Source organism: Perna viridis, chromosome 14, assembly GCF_037379345.1.
Source record: "Perna viridis isolate PV_CMFRI_1.1 ecotype Kerala chromosome 14, ASM3737934v1, whole genome shotgun sequence".
Classification (NCBI taxonomy): domain Eukaryota; kingdom Metazoa; phylum Mollusca; class Bivalvia; order Mytilida; family Mytilidae; genus Perna; species Perna viridis.
Genome location: NC_142458.1, coordinates 16,679,618 through 16,698,162, shown reverse-complemented (window position 1 = coordinate 16,698,162; position 18,545 = coordinate 16,679,618). Strand labels below are relative to the sequence as shown.

Below are 18,545 nucleotides of genomic sequence, written 5' to 3'. Positions count from 1 at the left end.
CGAAATATGTTTCATTGTTTTTTTTTTAATATTTTGTCACCGTTACTATTTACAGAAATGGTTGGTATTGTATATTGTAGATTAAATTCGTTCAGCAATCTCATCAAATCACTTGCTAATTAAGTTATTTTGTTTTCAACGGAAACCGAACGTAAGAAGGGACCAAGTATTTCTTGTGGTTGTATGGTATTATTTAGGTTGACGGTCCGTTTCTTTTCTTAAAGTGTTTAAAATTCTGTTTGAATGAAGCAACAAGAAAAACATACAAACAAATATACTAAAAAAAGATTTTTATTAATAATAAAGTGAAACACAGACATGAAACAGATTCTGAAAATAATAATTAACAAAATGAGAAATCCGTGCACGTAGTGTTTTGTATAAAGAATAACATTCACAAAATCTACAAACAAAAGCAAATGATCAAAACATGTGATCAATTATTATTTTTTCGAAGACCAACATTCCCTCCTTGTAATCTTGTGTGGAATGCCATCATCAGAGATAGACCAGTTGACAGGTGGTGGTGAGTGTACACTCAGTTTAATTGTGTCGAGATCATATTCATTGAAATAACTATTGGTGACAGTTCTGAAAATGTAAACCAATTTTTCATATATGTTTTTTATTATATATTCATATTTTAAGATTAACTCTCGGTCTATTGTATTAATTGTATGCAGTTAATTTTTACCTTTTTTTAATGTTCACCACTACAGTTTATGAATATTTCAAAATGACTCATGGGAAATCAGATATTTAATATTTATAACAATGATTCGCTATTGGTTTCCACTAAAGTGTATTATAGCACACTAAGCAGACATCGCTTACCCTACCGGTGCACCTGGTCCATGCTCCCAGTTTTTAGTGGAGTCCGAGTTGCTCATTTACTTTTGTTACTTATGTATGTATGATATTAGTTACTTTATGTTCTTTGTTGTGTATGTCTGTTTTCCATGTCTGGTTTTTGTTCCTGGATTACATTCTTTTGATTACCGCTATAACCTTGGTTCCCTTGAGAACTCATTCAACTATCTTAGAAACTCTAATATTATTAAAAAGAAAATGATGAGTCTTACATAATTTTATCTTTGTCATGACGTACTGGATCATATAGATTTTCATCTTTTTGTTTCAGCCTTAAACAAACAACAATATAAGAAAGAACAATACTTTACGCAAATTTTATTTGTTTGTTTGTGATTATTTGGGTTTTTCTGTCATTTTGCGACATATACCGACGAAAATTAAAAACAAAATTTTGACTTTTCCAGGTGTATGCAATATATATTCTTGCAAGATAGAATTTACAAATCAGAACGTTTTTACTTATACTTAAGTTTGATGCTGACTCAATAAAACAATATCATGTGAAAATGGCGTTCTGAAATATTAATATAAATTCTAAAATATCGGTTGCAAAAAAAGGCTACATCATGTAACAACAGATGACCAAAAACCAACCTAGGTTGTCGACAGCAGGCTATAATGATGACAAAAATTATTATTATCAATGGAACTGTTACACAAACAGCAATAATCGTCCCCACTGAAACGGTGAAAAAGGAAACACGTTTTAAAAAGGCATAAATCAGACTAAAATAAATAAAAAAAAGAAAAGGGTAAGAATTGTATTTGTTTTTCTTGTCATAATGTTGTTTACCTAGAATTATATTAACATTTGTTTTCCAGATTGATTAAATGCATGTTTTACATTTCAGTTGTATCTCAAGGTTTTTGAAAAGGAATTCATTTACACTTAATGTACTTACAATTATCTTGGTCTGTACTTGATTCAATAGCAGGCACTGAAATCAATTTAACATTTTAACAACGAGAAGGATTACCAAAGCCCAAGTTTTTTCAGCTTTAAATGGTTACACCATTACACAGAATGCATTTTCATAGGGTTTGACATTTGTGTCACGGTATATAACATTAATAATATGACAAAAGTTCTTTCTTTCATTGTTCACTTGTCGTTGACATTTTATAGCTTTATACCACAGATTATTCGTGATTCTACTTGTATGACGGTGAGCCCGGTATAAAAATGAAGTTGTACCCACTAACCATTACAATCGTCTTTTGATACTGAATCTGTTCCTTCAGTAGTCCATCCCTCTGGACACCTACGACAAAACACTTGTCCAACATCGTTCTGATAAGTTCCAATCGGACAGGACAAGCAATCTCTATTTAGGTAATAATGTCCGTAACTACATGGCACTAAAGTTAAATAGTTTCTTAAATGTTTTTTTTCATACAAATTATAACTATATCATATATATGTATTAAAGCATAAATCTACAGCATATGCAACATATTGTTTTTCTTCATTATTCAATTATCAATATTATTTCGGGAAAGCATTTTAACTACCTTTCAAGATAAATACATGGCCTATTTAATATTGCCTTTGTTATCAGCCCGTGATCTTGACTCCAAACCCAAAGGCTTTAGTCTCACCACTGCGTTAGGTAAAATCGACTGTGGCTCCGCAAATAAACTGGCTGATGATCTCAACAGCCGTGCGGAAAAGAAGTAAGTTAAGCTCGCAAAAGGGCTGATAACAAGTTATCTGACTTTTTGAAAGGTTGTTGGCCAGAAGCTATTACATATGCAAATTCAATATTATTTCAATAGTATATGTGAAAATGAACATCTGTAAACACTTATTTAAAATGTTTGCGAGTTATATAGTTACCACAATATGCTATATATGGAACTGTTCCGATTGGGCAGTCAAGTTCTGCGTCAGATTGTGAAGAGTTCTGAATAATTTTGTGAACTTTGCTGTTGTGAGAAAAATTCAGTTGATCCTCAGATTCTAGCATTGCCAACTCTTCAATTGCATCTTCGAGTCCATGAAAACATATATTTGTACCAACTGTAATAAATGGTGATAAAATAATCAAGTATGATTGATTCCTAAACTTAATAGTTGTCTAATAATAACCATTGATGTATTTTGAAGCTTTAAATAAATGACAATTCCATTTGCTCAGTCTGTACAAAACACCACCAAAATATCGTTGCTTCAAAAGGATACCTTAATATTACAACAAATTTAATCAGACCAAAACCCAACTAATTGAGACATTATTTTGAAATCATTAAATATTCGCTTCAAATTAAGCCAAATGTTGAACATTTTCGTATTTCAATTATGGAGGGAAACTGTGTTCAAACAGTATTGTAAAGACGATTCTATGGATACATTAAGATGTTATTGTCTTCGAAAAGTATCGTGAAATTGATTTATTCACGTCCTTTTAAATGAATAGTATAGTTCTTATTGAAGAAACATGGTTAGTTCTTACATTGATCTGGATAACATGACAAGGTGACATTAAATCCAACTGTATATATTTGCGTGTCTCTTTTCATTCTAGTTTTGTTACAATTCAAAACTCGAGTTTCTTTATAGGAGCAGATACTAGATGTATAACAAGTTAGCTGTGGTACCACTGATTCAATTCTTGATACAATTATGTTGATGATGTCTTCAGACGATCTCACATTACATTCTGTCATGTCATAAAATGCAGCGTGATGAACATGCATAGCTTCAGACGCAACAGTTTCTGAAACGATATACGAGGAAAGCAAGCTCGTATTTATGCAGTTTTATATATTTATATTCCCAACGATGTTAGAACTGTCAAATTTGCGATGCAAATGTTTGGTCTATGGCAATGCCGCCTGCACAAAGTCCAGCCCCTAGACCACTCTAGATGTCACAGCGGTACGAGTTCGAGTCCCGCGGAGGGAACGACCAAACATTTGCGTCGAAAATTTGACAGTTCTAACATCGTTGGGAATACGTTTACATATCTTCCCTGTATCAATTTGATCCGATGAAGCAGTGTAGCGAATAGAGTCGTCACATTCTAAGACGTTTGTAAAATATTGATTTGTTGTGACATGCGTCATTAATTTGTAGCATCAAGTTGACACAGGGAAGATATATAAACGTATAGAAATTGTTGGGAATTTTTCAGACCTTTCTATATATATATATATAAAGAAACGATAAAACTCAAGTTCATTAAAGTATTTACTGAATTATAGACACTAACTCATAGAGGACAAATGATTAAAAATGTATTCACTGAATGCTAGTGTGTTTTCGTTGCAATATCCAAGCAAAAAACACGTGGTTACAATGAAATCATGAGGCTCACTTATCGTAGCAAATTCGATAAAACAAAAAACAGTTATTTTGACATAACAAGCTTAATCTACCTATGCAGTATGGCAAGCGGCTGTATGGGTTGTCGTCCGTCTGGAAATCCCATTGGTAATATGTTTCATTACCACAGTACATATTCTGTCGTACATCATGGTCAAAATTGAAACCGTCGTGACATTCCAATATACACCCTGTCATATTGTCGTTTGTCTCGCATGATAGTGTCGAATTAGGAGGTGCAACTAGTTCCTCGCATTCTACAAAAAATACATTTTCGATTGAACGAACAAATAAACAATAATATCAGATTATTTGACAATTGTTGTTAAATCTTTTTGTGTTCATATGTTAATTCTTTTAACAACAAAGTGCTATTTGAATCTATTATTTAATTTCTATTCATTTCTTTTGACATTCTATATATATATTTGTTAGGCAAGCACCTGCCTCATTTAAGCTAAATACCTTTACATGGAACCATGTTGCATCTTGCTACTTCTGTATCTGATCCATTACAGTACTTTCCACCATTATCAGGCAATGGATCGGAACATGCACGTTTTCGTAGTATTGTCCCATTACCACAGGATACACTACACTCCGTCCAGTTCTCCCATTCTGACCATTCACCATCAACTTCAAAGAATAATTTACTTCGTATACAACGATAAACCTTGATTTTTTTATTAGAGGGGAGGGGCATAAAGCATTTATCACAGCATGAATCAATCCCACTTTGTGGAGAGATGCAATATAATTACAGACAGCAAATAGTTCAGGATTTCATGTTACATAAATTATGAGTTGTGCACGTATCTGAAGTAATATGTATATGAAAATGTAATATGAAGATTAACCTACTCATTGCTATTTCACAGAGTTTTCCTGTGTATCCATAATTACATGCGCATGTGTAATTCTGAACACTATCAACACAGGAGGCATTGTTTTGACAAGCATGAGCAATGCAGTCATCAATATTTACGTCACATCTTTTCCCCTCGAACCCTTTTTCACATTCACATCTGTAATCATTTAGCCTATCTGTGCAAAAACCGTGCATACAAGGATCAATCTGACAATTATCGAAATCTACAAAATATAAACCATTGTTTTGTTTTTATAAATGTAAAATATCTATCTCTATAAACATTTCGCGGACATTAATTTTTTTTTTTTTTTTTTTTTTTTTTTTTGTCATCATTTAATCTTTTTTAATATTGCTACTATTCATAATTGTCTTTTTTTCTGAACCTTTATTATGTGGCATGTTCGTCATGAAAAGACGTAGAAAATGTCAACGTATATGTTGCATGTAAATACCGTCACATTTTGCTGGTATGCTGATAAACGAATTCAGTAGACTGCTGTATGCAAATGCATTCCAGTTGATAAGTGATGATGGTCTTAAATCACTTTTACATGATACAAAACTCTGTTTATTCTTTGCAAAGGATATTGGAGAATTAATCGTGAACTGTGAAATTGCGCCAGCGAAGCCATTTCCTACAATCAACAAAATAACTTCAAGGTAATAAATAATATCAAGAGAATTTTAGTTTTTTTACGTCGGTCGCACTGCCCATCACTCTGGTGCTATGCAAGAAGAATGCAGGAAAAAAATATTGAAAAAATCCAACTAAGCATATACCATTTAAGTAGTAGACCAAAAAAATTCTGTAATGATGGCTTCAATCTTGTAGCAACATAACCCTGTTCCGGAAACCTGTTTGTTAGGATTCTAGAGCGATACAAAAAGCCTGCGTAGTTTCGGCAGACTCTGGCATTACATATGAGTTGTAATATGAACACTTCAAACGCAGGTGGTTATGGGATGTTGCCCCAGATGAAAAATATTTGAATGTGAATATCTTCGATACTATAACAATTATAATTAAATTTATTTATTTTCAACATTTAGAGAAGTCTTGAAACGTATATCTTCTGAATTATGTTATGTATATTTTTTTATTTATTTAGTGCTATTATTATAACTATGATATGAATTATGGCTTAAAAAACAGTTCTATTTTATTAATTTGATTTGATTCCATAGTGCTATTGATATTGATATATTTTTCACGAACATAATTATATAAATATTCAATGGCTTACCAACACAATGAGAAACATTGTCACTTTTCTCTGTTAGTGTGATGGTATCACCAGGACATTTGCTACATGCAGTTGGACCGTAGGTACTCTCATAATAACCTATATCACATCCAATACAGGGTGGAAGACCATTTATGGACCATGTCCCAGGTAAACAAGCATCTATAAAAAGGGAGATCTTTCATGTTGATAAGGCTGTTAAACATTGTAAATGATTTTATATTGCCGAACTGATTTGAATGAAATGTATGGAATCGCTCTTTTACCTTTGGCTGAAAAGTCTGTACATAATGAAATGTGTTCAACAAATCTGGCCAAACAGAGACAAACATGTTTGTTTTTATTCATCAAAGGTATAGACATGAAAATATAACGTGAATTTTAATTTGTATTTGTGTGTCTATTTGTTTTGGATTGTTTTGTTATTATCATCATCGAAACATTTGTATTATACTTTCACATTAGGACAGTCCAATTCAAATTCACTTGCAGTAATCCGTGTCAATAAGGCATGACCGCTATCAATGTCCAAAGTGAAATTATGTGATGTAAATTCTTTTTCTAATAATTCCACGAATTGTGTAAAGCTGTGAACTTCAGTTTCGTACCGCTGTGAAGTAAGAGAACCGTTTGTTGATTCAAAGTTTACTTCTGTTTCAACTCGTGTTGACCTTTTCCTGATGAACATTCTACAGACGACCTAAAGAGAAATGTCTTTATGTTGTGTTAAAAGACGGAAGAGTTTATCATATACTCACATAATAAAGTTCCAGGATTTTTTTGTAAGCTGCATTCATTTCAAATAGAACGGTTTTTTTAGCATTTTTCTCACTTATTTTATCTTTATTGACTAAATTGTCAATCATCAGTGAACCCTGTTTATTTATATCCACTATGAAAAGTTTTAAAAATGTGATTTTATCACTGTGTTTTGTATAGTACCTTTACATTTCCAATATTGCAGTTAGGACTCTGGCATGCTTTCTGTACAATAAATGATTCGGAGTTCTTTATAGCTTCGATAAATTTCTGTTTGATCTGAACTTGTGTAGATGAGTCTTGACAGTTACCACTGAAGTAAAATTCCGCAGACATGATGGCATATCGTCTCGTTGAACTTGTTATTTCTATGGGTATATTTGAGATAATATCTTTTACAGTATAGTCTCAATACATTGTTGTATGAAGCATTCAAAAGATGACAATAGTTAATGATTTCCTTGCTTTTAGTATCTAAATCAAAATGTCTCATTAATATACTGATCAGAATTATATCACAATACATGTATACATTTTTCTAAAGATCAAATTATGTCAGAACTCAGACTGACCGAAAAAAAAATTATAGTTTTTGAAGTTTCTTATTTTTTCGCGAATTACGTCACGAGAACATGTAAATTGCACTTATTTTTTGTAGTTTTGAGAGAAAAAACAATTGACATTGTGTTAAAACACATTGTGTTATGGGTACTGTTTTATGTGTTCATTTGCCCATTGCCCAAGAAAAAGATATACAAATACACTAAATGTATCTTTACTGAAAATTAAAGAATACCAAAACAATCGGACAGTTTATCTGTATTTGTCCATATACCATTTTCTTGACACACCATAAAATTTGGAAGTGGAACACGCACTGAATAACCCTTCGAACAAAGTGGGTGACAAAAACGTCCACCTAACCATGTATCGCAAGACAATGCTCCGTTTTCTGGAGGCGTCAGATCTGTGCATTCATTTGACACTAACGTTAATGGAAATAAAAGGTATCATTATTTAAAATCTACACCATCAACCTATTTAATACAACGTATTAAGAATAAACAATATGATTAAAAATTTACACCATCAAAGATGTAACCAACTGAATAGATAAAAGTGTTGCCACATGTGTTTTCCTTCTGGAATTCTGAAAATATTAATGCCATGCTTAACGTCATGACCTTAAAGATCATTAATCAATACAGGAAAACATATCTAAATTGAACTATTAGAAATAAAAATCTAAACCGGACACTTTTAAATATCCTTTATAACAGTTTAAATATTTTTAGAACCTTTGTAAACCGAACACTTGTCTAAACTGAACCAATTTTAAAGTGCAAATGGAGTTTGGTTTAGACAGCTTTCACGGTATTAGATACTGTTGATACGTCAATGCAAAAGGTAAAAGGTGCTATCTATATATAACATTGAATGATACATATATAACCCAAAGATTTAACTGTAGTTTACATTCGCAGTATGGATAGAACTCCATGATCCATTCTGAGTATGGATCGTCAAAATTCCGTTTACAAAATGTGCTACGTTTTCCAACTAACTGGGAATTCTTTTCACATGCAAATGAGCATTCGGAACCTCTCCTTGTCCCTGTACAATTCAATGACATGTAAGGCATCGGAAACAATCGCGGACACCTTAACTCTAAAAAGAAGAATAAAACAAAACAGGAAAATTTATTCACGTAATCTTTTTTTCAAATATACCAAAAAGATAGACGAGAAAAATGGTAGTTTGCAATCTACAAGTATTTAATTAGAAATGGGAATCATTTAAATCAACTACAAGTAAAGTAGTACTGCATTTTCGTAAGATAAGCTGATGAAGACAATCTTGCTTTACTAAAGTCAAATAAGATTCTGTCTCAATTTAACTTACGTTTAACAATGACTTCAAATTCACATTCATCCGCTTTGTTTCCAACAGCATCATAGGCACCATATATGATAGAGTATGAATTAACTCCCTTTTGCGTGGCTTGATCTGGTCCGGATAACTACACAGCCTCCAACCCTTTGTCTTTATTGTCTACAACCGTCGGTTTTTCCCAGGTTATAAAAGCCGTGTCCTGGTTGTCCTCTGGGTAAAACATTAATGTACCAGGACATTGTTCGATCGTTGGTGGTTCAATATCTAGAAGGGAAATATTCAAAATGTTGAATCGTCCTATAACACAGCATTTTTTTTTATCAAAATCAAAAATTTGCAGAGCCTGTAGACTCACTCAATAAGGGTAAACTTATAATCTTTCAAATATCAAACTGGTATATTATCATATATGAAATAAATCATAGCCCTAGAATCATAAATAACACTTGATTCGAATATTGTTTATATCTTAAAATGATAACGGTCACTTACCTAATTGCTCAACTGTTTTTGAACTTAAAAACATATGATTGCGATACGGGGCTAGAGTCAAGTGTTTTGTTAGATTGACAAATACAGTGTGATATTCATTGATTATATTGACAGGTTTTAGATTTTTATTTTTATTATAAAACACATAAACACGTACATGTGTAAACGTATGTATGAGAAAAAAGATCCCCTAATTCTACTAGAAAAGACACGACGTTTTAGAAATTATTCACAGTTTTATAGGAAATCGACGCACTTCTGCTGAAACACTTTTGGCTTGTTTGTGCTTTGTCCGTCTACGTTTCTCCGTTTTGGCTAAATTTAAGCCGTGAACAATAACATGATAATATCATTGACAAAATAGTTACCAAAGCAGTCAGGATCTTCCCCGTTCCAGGTTCCAGAAGCAAGACAAACTTTTGTTCTTCTCTGACTTTTCGGGATGTCATATCCTTTTTCACACTCAAAAGTGCATATTGATCGAAAAAAGAAGCTTTCACTGCATGAGAAGGCGAGTTGTCCTCTTTTGACAATTTCCGTACATTGATTTTCTAGAATTAAAGATAATTTGGGCAAATATTTTCAGTTTTTTTCGTGATAGGTCAATGAATCGGAAACAGTAAACACAAATACAGTAACCTGCAGATTATTATTGCTAGCATTATCAACTCAGATTTCATACTTTGAATGAGTACATGTTACAGGTGATCAGGTCTGGATGCCTTTTTTAGCTCACCCGGCCAAAGGCCATGTGAGCTACTGCCATTATTTGGCGACCGTCGTCGCCGTCGTCGTCCTTTGTCGTCTTCGTTGTCGTTAACATTTTAAAAAGAAACTTTTCTCCTCTGACACCACTTGACCAATTGAAACAAAACTTGGTATGAATGTCCCTTGGGCTATCCTGCATAAAACTAATATGGGGACTTTTGATCCGTCGAAAAACATGGCCGCCGTTACTAAAAATAGAACATTAGTGTCAGACAGTAGTTTTTCGCATAAATCTCCAAAAACCGTTATGTTTAGCCAAATTTTGACTAGGTAAAAGTGTTCAACATGATAAGATCTATCTGTGGTCAAATTTTCATTTTGTTATGTTAAGCCATGTTAGGGTAATTGCCCTTTTTCGACCTTTTTTTTTTTGGCTATTTTGAATGTTATTTCTGTCAAAAGTCTTCTCCTCTGACACCAGCTGACCAATTGGAGCCAAACTTGGTATGAATGTTCCTTGTGGTATCGTACATAGAACTGATGTAGAAATTTTTGATCCATCGAAAAAACATGGCTCCTGTTACAAAATATAGAACAAAGGGGTCAGACATTAGTTTTTCACAAGTATCTCCAAACCTGTTAGGTTTAGCAAAATTATTTCTATAGTTGAAATGACCCTTATTATAAGGCCTTCAAAAGTCGTCAGGGATCAAAGATGTCAGGTGACTCCTAAAATAGTTATTGCCCTTGAAAGATGAAAAATGACAGGTTTGTTTTACAGTTTTCAGCCAATATTTTTAAAACTATGAAGGAAAGAAACTTTCTATCACTGAAATGATCCTTATGATAGTCCTACCAAAGTCTTCTTGAATCAAAATTGTTGGACAACTCCTTGTTAAATTTATTACCCTTGAAAGACAAACTGTAACCAGGTGAGCGATTCAGGTTCCTGGGAGCCTCTTGTTTAATATGTTACGATCTAGTACAAGTGTAAAAAATGATACAAAAATAAGTATTTCCAAAAACGTTATATATATATATACTTTCACAGAAAGGCTCAACATCGCTCGACCATTGTGCTTGACTTCCATCTGCATCTACACATTTTATTACAGAGGGGACTCCTTTCAATGTATGTCCTTGGTAGCATCCATAATGACAAACTGTCCCAAGCCTCATATCGCTGCTTAAATGACACATACGATAACCGTCTCGAAAGAAGTTTGGTCGAACTCGGCATCTTTTCACTGAAAATGCCAAATTTATTCTTCTCATTACGTAAAGTATGCTTTATCTTAACAAAGGAAAATAAATTTCAAATTATCACTCAATGTTTGATATAAAAAATTGTATAAGGTATTGCTTGAGTTGACTTCTGATATAAAAACTATAAATTTATATGTTTTTTTAGTTGAAAAAAGTTTTCAACCAAATCCGTAGACCACGTATATGTTGTATAGATAACTATGCGAAGTATTAAGTACAATAGACGTGTAATGCACTACGGTTACCTATCACATATATGTTAAAGTTACAAGTTGCCATGTTTCCATTACTGTCCTTTGCCCAGTATCCCACTGATGTTGGTCTTCCATCCTCTTGCTCAAAGTATGGGCTTCCAGGTCGTTTACGACTACTCAAATGTACACTAAGTGACAAATGACTTTAATATGATTTGTTTAGTTGTTTAGGTTTCAATAAGTAAAAATACGAATATATTCACTATAAATAGATATTTCATTCTGTGTCCAACAGTAAAGAGGGCGTCGTCTAAGCTGTCGTCCAGCTATTCGACACACGTGATCGATCACATGATGACGATCGTATAATTTTTATGCAACTTATTTTATCAATGGGGCATGAAAATCTTGTCAAAGCGTAAGCTAGAAGGACCTACAGAGAGTCAAATCAATCAGCTTCATTGTCGACACAGAAAAGATTGCAATAAATTTTTTATGTTTTAAAAATATATGAAAAATATGTTTTGGGCCAACATTGTTGAAATTTATCGCAACATTTTTTTTACAATACATAAAAACGTATGTTGAGTTTCGATCCTGTGAGAATAGCAGGTCATCCGTCGGAGTAACACCACACAAATAATCGAAATGGTAGTTGACAATGGGAAATTCGATAATCGCCCTTTTCGAGATATGAAGCAAAACAAAAATTCTAAAATCATTTTCGAGTGTTGAAAATTTTATGCAATACTATATTACAGTCCGAAAAACGAAACAAGTCTTCTTGGCGATAAATACAAAGCTAGGTAATCATAGAGTAATTGCTGTTATTTTTATATATTGAAAACTTCTTTTTGCTTAACAAAAACGCATGACATTGTATACTTTGGAACGTTAAGAAAAAATGATGAATATTCTACAGATATATATATTATTTTTAAAAAGTAATAAAACTAATATACCTAATTTGACCATCTAAGTTGTCCCAGGCAGTGGGTTCTACCCAGTCTACGAAAGCATGGCGTTGTATAGGAATGGCATATACGGTTTGATCCCTGGGACAACCACGTATTTCGGGTGCAGTTCTGTCTCCTGTAAAACATATTACAAGGAAAATAAATATTTTATAGCAGGTTTTCCTTTAATTTAAATTACTGTTTTTTTTGTTTGTTTTTTGTTTTGTAATTATTATTATTTTGCCTTCTTCGTTTTAATATAAGGTTCCATAAATTTCAAAAATATGTAAGATCATTTTCGTTTTGTTGTCATAATATTAAAATCGATTGCATGGTGAATGTGTTATCAAAGGAGACATGGCACAAAAATATCATTTTATAAACGTTTATATATATATATAAACTATAGTCTGTGAAGATACGAGTGTAACAAACGTTTTCTCATCAGGTTAGCTCTAAATAGTATCAAGGCTGTATTAGCTGTTATTTTCGTACTTTTTGTTTCTGTTGAAATATGCCTTTATTTCGAATTATTTCTGCTTAATTGTACTTTTCCTGTATAATTTCATTTGATATCCACAAATTAAATGAATTAAATACGTGAAATAGGTGACGATAAATTTATAGTCTTGCAAGACAAACAATCGACCTAGATGAATTTGTATGCATGTGAGTAATGATGCCCTCAATTAGCGCATGTGCTGTTACGGTCGATTATTTAAAGAAAATATGATTGCAAACCGAAAATGGTTCATCAATGGCTATGGTGACCGAAAATAACGCGCGGATCCTTTTGTAATTTACGTATTGTGAAATAATGTTGCACAAATGTGATCAGTATTTGTCCTTATGTATTTGAAAACTAATCAAGAAATAGATGAAATGAAATGTAAACAAGATACGTGCATACCTGTGTGTTCTTTATTTTTTCATTTTATGCAAGGTGAAAGGATTTTTAAATCAGGTAAATGTCCTGTCGGCAAGCTTAGGACGTGATGGCAAAAAATAATTAGATCAAGAGATATCGATCTTCTCTGATTAAAAAAACGTTGTTTTCACAATATTCTGAGGGTATTATCGACATTTATTGCTTCAATCGCGTTACTGAAAACTGATTTCATTCAATAAGCACAATTCAGTTAAATCAAAACTGAACAAATTTGGCAGCTAATACAGCTATGAAATGATTTATTTGTGTTTTCACGACGACATAATTAATATGCAAAAATGAAAACCGGAAGTAACAATCAAATGCCATATATGGAAGTGCTACGTCATTTGGTTCTCAATCTCCATTTGGGTGCATTGAAAATGTATACATGTGTCATTAAAAAAATAAATTTTAAAAAATCGCTTGTATATATATGATCATGTTTAGAAAGTAAGAAGACTACAGTTCTCGTTTTCTGTCAGTTTCTCATTTTCGCTAGGTATACATTTCCACGCAATGAATACACAACTACTTTTAGGACTTGAACTGGAGGGTACAAATAAAATAGTAACACTCTGTCTTTGTCGCAAAATCTCCCGTTTTTAGAAAAGTTTAGAAGACAGAACTCCTGCTTTTGCAATTTTCACCTATAGCGAAGAAAAAATAAAATTGAAAACACCTTTAAATTAAAGTTTTGTGTTACTTACTTTGTTTCCTTTCAGGACACCTAAAGAGAGAACATGTCAACTTTCCTATCACTCGTCGGACTCGTATTCGAATACGGAACCAGCCTCGTTTCTCCCTTCTCAATACGTTACCAGCCTGGAGCGTGCCTAAAGGTTTAGTTTATTATCTGTAATTCCGTATCATGGTTTTTTTTAATGTACATAAAAGTCGTTGTATTCACAAAAGTTGATTTACGTGGTCGTGGCGAAACATATTTCGTCATGACGACGACAGATGACTTGAGCCGAAATCGGTGTATGATTAATTTGTGGAACTATAAGATATGAATTTCTGACTTTTTAATTTTTTTTCTATATTTCTGCTTTTCATGGACCCTTTCTTTCTTAAGTTGTTACGTCGATAAAAACAAATTGTTAACTCTATAAAAAGTGTAAAAACAAAAAAAAACTGTTAACGAGATCAAATCAAATTATTTCATAATCATTTTTAGGTATTGACTTGTCACGTAACAATAAAACCTTGCAGTCACCTAATTGTTAATACACTAAATACTTTATAGTATTTGTACATTATACTTGACACACATGCGCATCATTCTCTAACACGTGTATATGTTTACTATTTTGACTAACTTGTTTCTTATTTCATATTGTTTAACCTGACTTTTATAACGTCCATACTGTGCTGGGAGAAATAAATGACAATCGAAGTATTGCAAATTTCGATATTCTGTACACGTGTTACAAGAAATAACCATGGAGTAGCATATCCTCAGTAGCATAAGAAACAAAAATACTGGAAGATCTAACTCCTAACTCTAAAAACCAATTGTATACAATAAATACTCAAAATGAAAACTATCGAAATAGGAAAACAACTCCATCGCCATGGGTTTTTTCCATGTTAAAGTTTCTGTAAAATTGAAAATTGAAATTCGTAATACTGCAAATTTTGATAAATGATATATGATGTAATCCGAGATCAGACAAATTAGATTGATTAGATCACAGGCGTAAGCGTCCCATTCAGTCAGGGCATTAGAATCACCATTTTACTTTCATGAATGTAAAGTTATTCACAGTTCATAGGGAAAATCCTATAATCAGAATTGAAAGGAGAGTAGGGTGATGTTAGAACCTGCATGCAGTGACTATACGGAATAATATGATTTGAATTACTACAAATCTATGCGCACAAATTTGTTTTATGTTTTATATTTGGGAGCATAACCTTTCACTTTCGATGTTAGCGAATTACACCTAAATGTACTACTTGCAGGTATTTGCATCCCCGTATGTCCACGATCCATCCTCACAATATGCCCATGTAAAATGGCCATTCTGCTTACATCGAAGTGTAAGTGAGCTGCCTGATTCAACCGTATTGTCACCATTCGGTCGAACCTGACGCACATAAAACTGGGCACTTAATTCCGTCACGTTACACTGAAAACAAATATTTATATAATAATTCCAAAAATGAAAACAATAACCATAATTGAATAATGTTTCATGTTTACGATACGTAGACACAATTATTCATGGGAAGAAATACATAGCATGGACGGATTTACTTTGAAGGTCCTTGTCTTTGAAATTTTTTTTACAAAAATACACTATTTATTTATGCGTGACAAACGTTATCTCAATAACCGACATATTTGACAGCTTAAACAAACAATATTTGAAAAGAAAATCTATAGCTTATACTGGCAAATAAATATATCTACTTGTGCTTTCTGGTCAGCTAGCGTATGTCCAAAAATTGCAAAAAATACCAAGATTTTCCTAGACATCATGCATTTGCTTCATCTGTAACAGTATAACAAAGGAAGCATTAAACCCATTTTAAGTCCCATTTTTCATCAAGGCTGATAGAGGTGGTTACGAATCAAACTTTGAAAAATGTACATCTACGTCATAAAACAATGGAGTAACCGCTGTTCCATCCTTTTTTTGACCAAAGAGATCTCCTTTAATTATAATAAGTCTTAAACCCAATAGGTATTGAATGTCTTTTTAAACAATGTCATAAGAGCAATAGTCATGATGGCATATTGAAAACTCGAAAAAAAAAGTTGTAAGCACTGCTATATAAATTGATATCTCGCTCCCCATTTTATAACAAGCATACTTTGATCTATGTAATAAAGATTCTGTGAAAGTTTCGCTAAATTTCATTTAGTGTTGTATAAAACACAACGGCTACATTGTAAGCGATGGTTGCCCCCGTGTCACCATATCCGTAACTGACAAAGTCCATGTTGTGCAATGTGAGACCTCCAAATTGATTTGGATTGAAGAGTAAATTCAAATTTGGAAAATGGGGAATATTTAATAAAGAATCTGTTTATTTTAAATTTCAATAAATCCTATATAGAGGTGTAGCAGCACTAATGAGTAAGACATGCCTACCCCTCTACATAATGTAGGGAAGGACGGCACACCTATAACTAAATACTTCCACTTGCAAGTAAAAAGTTGGAAAAAACAGGCAGCTGACCATAGTGTCAATGTTCATGATATCTTCCAAAATGAACTAAAGTTACCAAGTCAAACAACTATAGTCCTCGTACACCTTTTCATGAAGTAAATATTACCATAGAAAATTGCAGCCTTCATACAAAAAGCTATGACAAAATGATGGTTTTCATTTTTCTATTGTTCATTTTTCATTCTTAGATGACGATATTCCTGAGACACTCCCCCTTGCGGTACTTACATATAACAACTGGTCCGATTTGCTAGAATTTGTAAAAAAACGTGTAAAATTTTAGCTTAAAGATTCTTCACAGATTTGTTTTTGCACCAGGGGTATGGATATCCTTTGAATTTTGCTTTCACAAATAACATTATTCAGTTTTTATTTGCAACTTTACCTAACTCATTTTTAGTATTGCACAACATCACATTTAATTGTCTATTTGTACTTGACGTTGCTCTTTCATATGCAGTCAACTGAAGAAAGTACTGACTGATCATTTCTAATACCGGTAGTTTTAATGGTATTTTCATTCTTTAATATAGTCAAACATCGGTAGCTCGAACTCCAAGGGACCATTGTAATGTGTTCGAGTTATCGGGAGTTCGAGTTTAAAGTAGATTTTCGGATATTTTTCATTGCTGTTCCGAGTTCGACTTTATCGTTAGAAATTGCCTACTTCCTATGAAGGATGGAGCTGCCATGATACTATTTTACAGCTCCTGATTTTACATGCGAAACGGATATCGATGGTTTTACTGGCCATAATTATAAGTTGATCCAGTTGATAATACAGCCATTAATGTTTCCGAAAGTACTATTACATAGAAGAACATTCTAAACTTATTTCTAAATATTACAATATTCCGTGCACCTGTTCAATTGATTATATGAAACGGTGCGACTAGACATAATTGTTCAATGTACCTTAATCAGTGTCGAAGTGAAAAGAAATTAAGACGGATTTAATCATGAATGCGTTAATTTTATTTGAAATATTTCGATATAAAATATTTTGCACTGTCTTGTGTTTTATTATGTCTACTATCAGTAAATTTTGCAAATGATAAAGTTGTGATCTTTTCAAATGAATAAAAGTTTGTGGATGGACTGATGTTTGTTGGAAATCAATTTTCATGGTTGTTATGGTTCTGATGAAACCATAATTTGCAAATGATGAGAAGATATATAATTACCGTTGTAAATTAAGCTCCACAAGTAAAATTAAAAACCGAACAATTTATTTTAGAAACAACGAAATTATTATTCCAGTTCTAAATGTTCACTTCATTCGTTGCTGTAACATTAATTTTTTTTTGTATTGTTCCGAGTAGGTCAAATTAGACTTTAAATCTATTTCATTTTCTCTTCAACTTCCTTTCGTTTCTGTTTTTTTTCCGAATTTATTTTAGATTCAACGCATTAATGAAAAAATAAAAAATAATGACTGTACCTTAGTCTTCTGTTAAAGCCGATACTCCTATTCGATATGATCAAAGTAGAATGTGGGGTATATTTAAATATCTTTTAAATGCAGTCAAGTGTATAAGTATTACAAAAAGTATAGAGTTAATAAATAACAGTTTACGAACAGACAAGCAGGACCATGACGTTGATATCGGTCGATAGTAGCGGAGGGAGAGATTTGGTTGCCATATTCCGTTACAATATTAGATTAGCGTGCGAAACAAATGAAAATATATATATATTTTTTTAGATAAACATAAAATGAGATCAGGTGTTATTTATGCCAGTGTGCTCAATGACAATCTGTTAGTTAACAAAAACGATTCCTTGATTCTTAATTAGAATGCAGGAAAGGGAAATTATGAAATTATGCATTTTACAGAAGCGTATGTTAGTAT

At 32.6% G+C, this 18,545-nt stretch overlaps 1 protein-coding gene across 1 annotated transcript; it reads right to left on the bottom strand.

Annotated features, from left to right (window-relative positions):
• Nucleotides 1–251: 251 nt before the first annotated feature.
• On the bottom strand, nt 252–18,468 carry LOC148598407 (uncharacterized). Its single transcript, XM_088562181.1, is given in 25 exon segments — nt 252–591; nt 1,083–1,142; nt 1,468–1,552; nt 1,776–1,811; nt 2,077–2,232; nt 2,711–2,893; nt 3,327–3,590; nt 4,252–4,455; nt 4,664–4,834; nt 5,060–5,290; nt 5,522–5,704; nt 6,314–6,491; nt 6,768–7,013; nt 7,256–7,440; nt 7,869–8,057; nt 8,549–8,740; nt 8,975–9,229; nt 9,826–10,008; nt 11,209–11,412; nt 11,677–11,813; nt 12,588–12,717; nt 14,220–14,345; nt 15,476–15,644; nt 15,929–16,010; nt 18,134–18,468. Coding segments are annotated over 24 exon segments (3,984 nt in total). The 5' UTR covers nt 15,998–16,010; nt 18,134–18,468; the 3' UTR covers nt 252–443.
• Between the last annotated feature and the right edge of the window lie 77 nt (nt 18,469–18,545).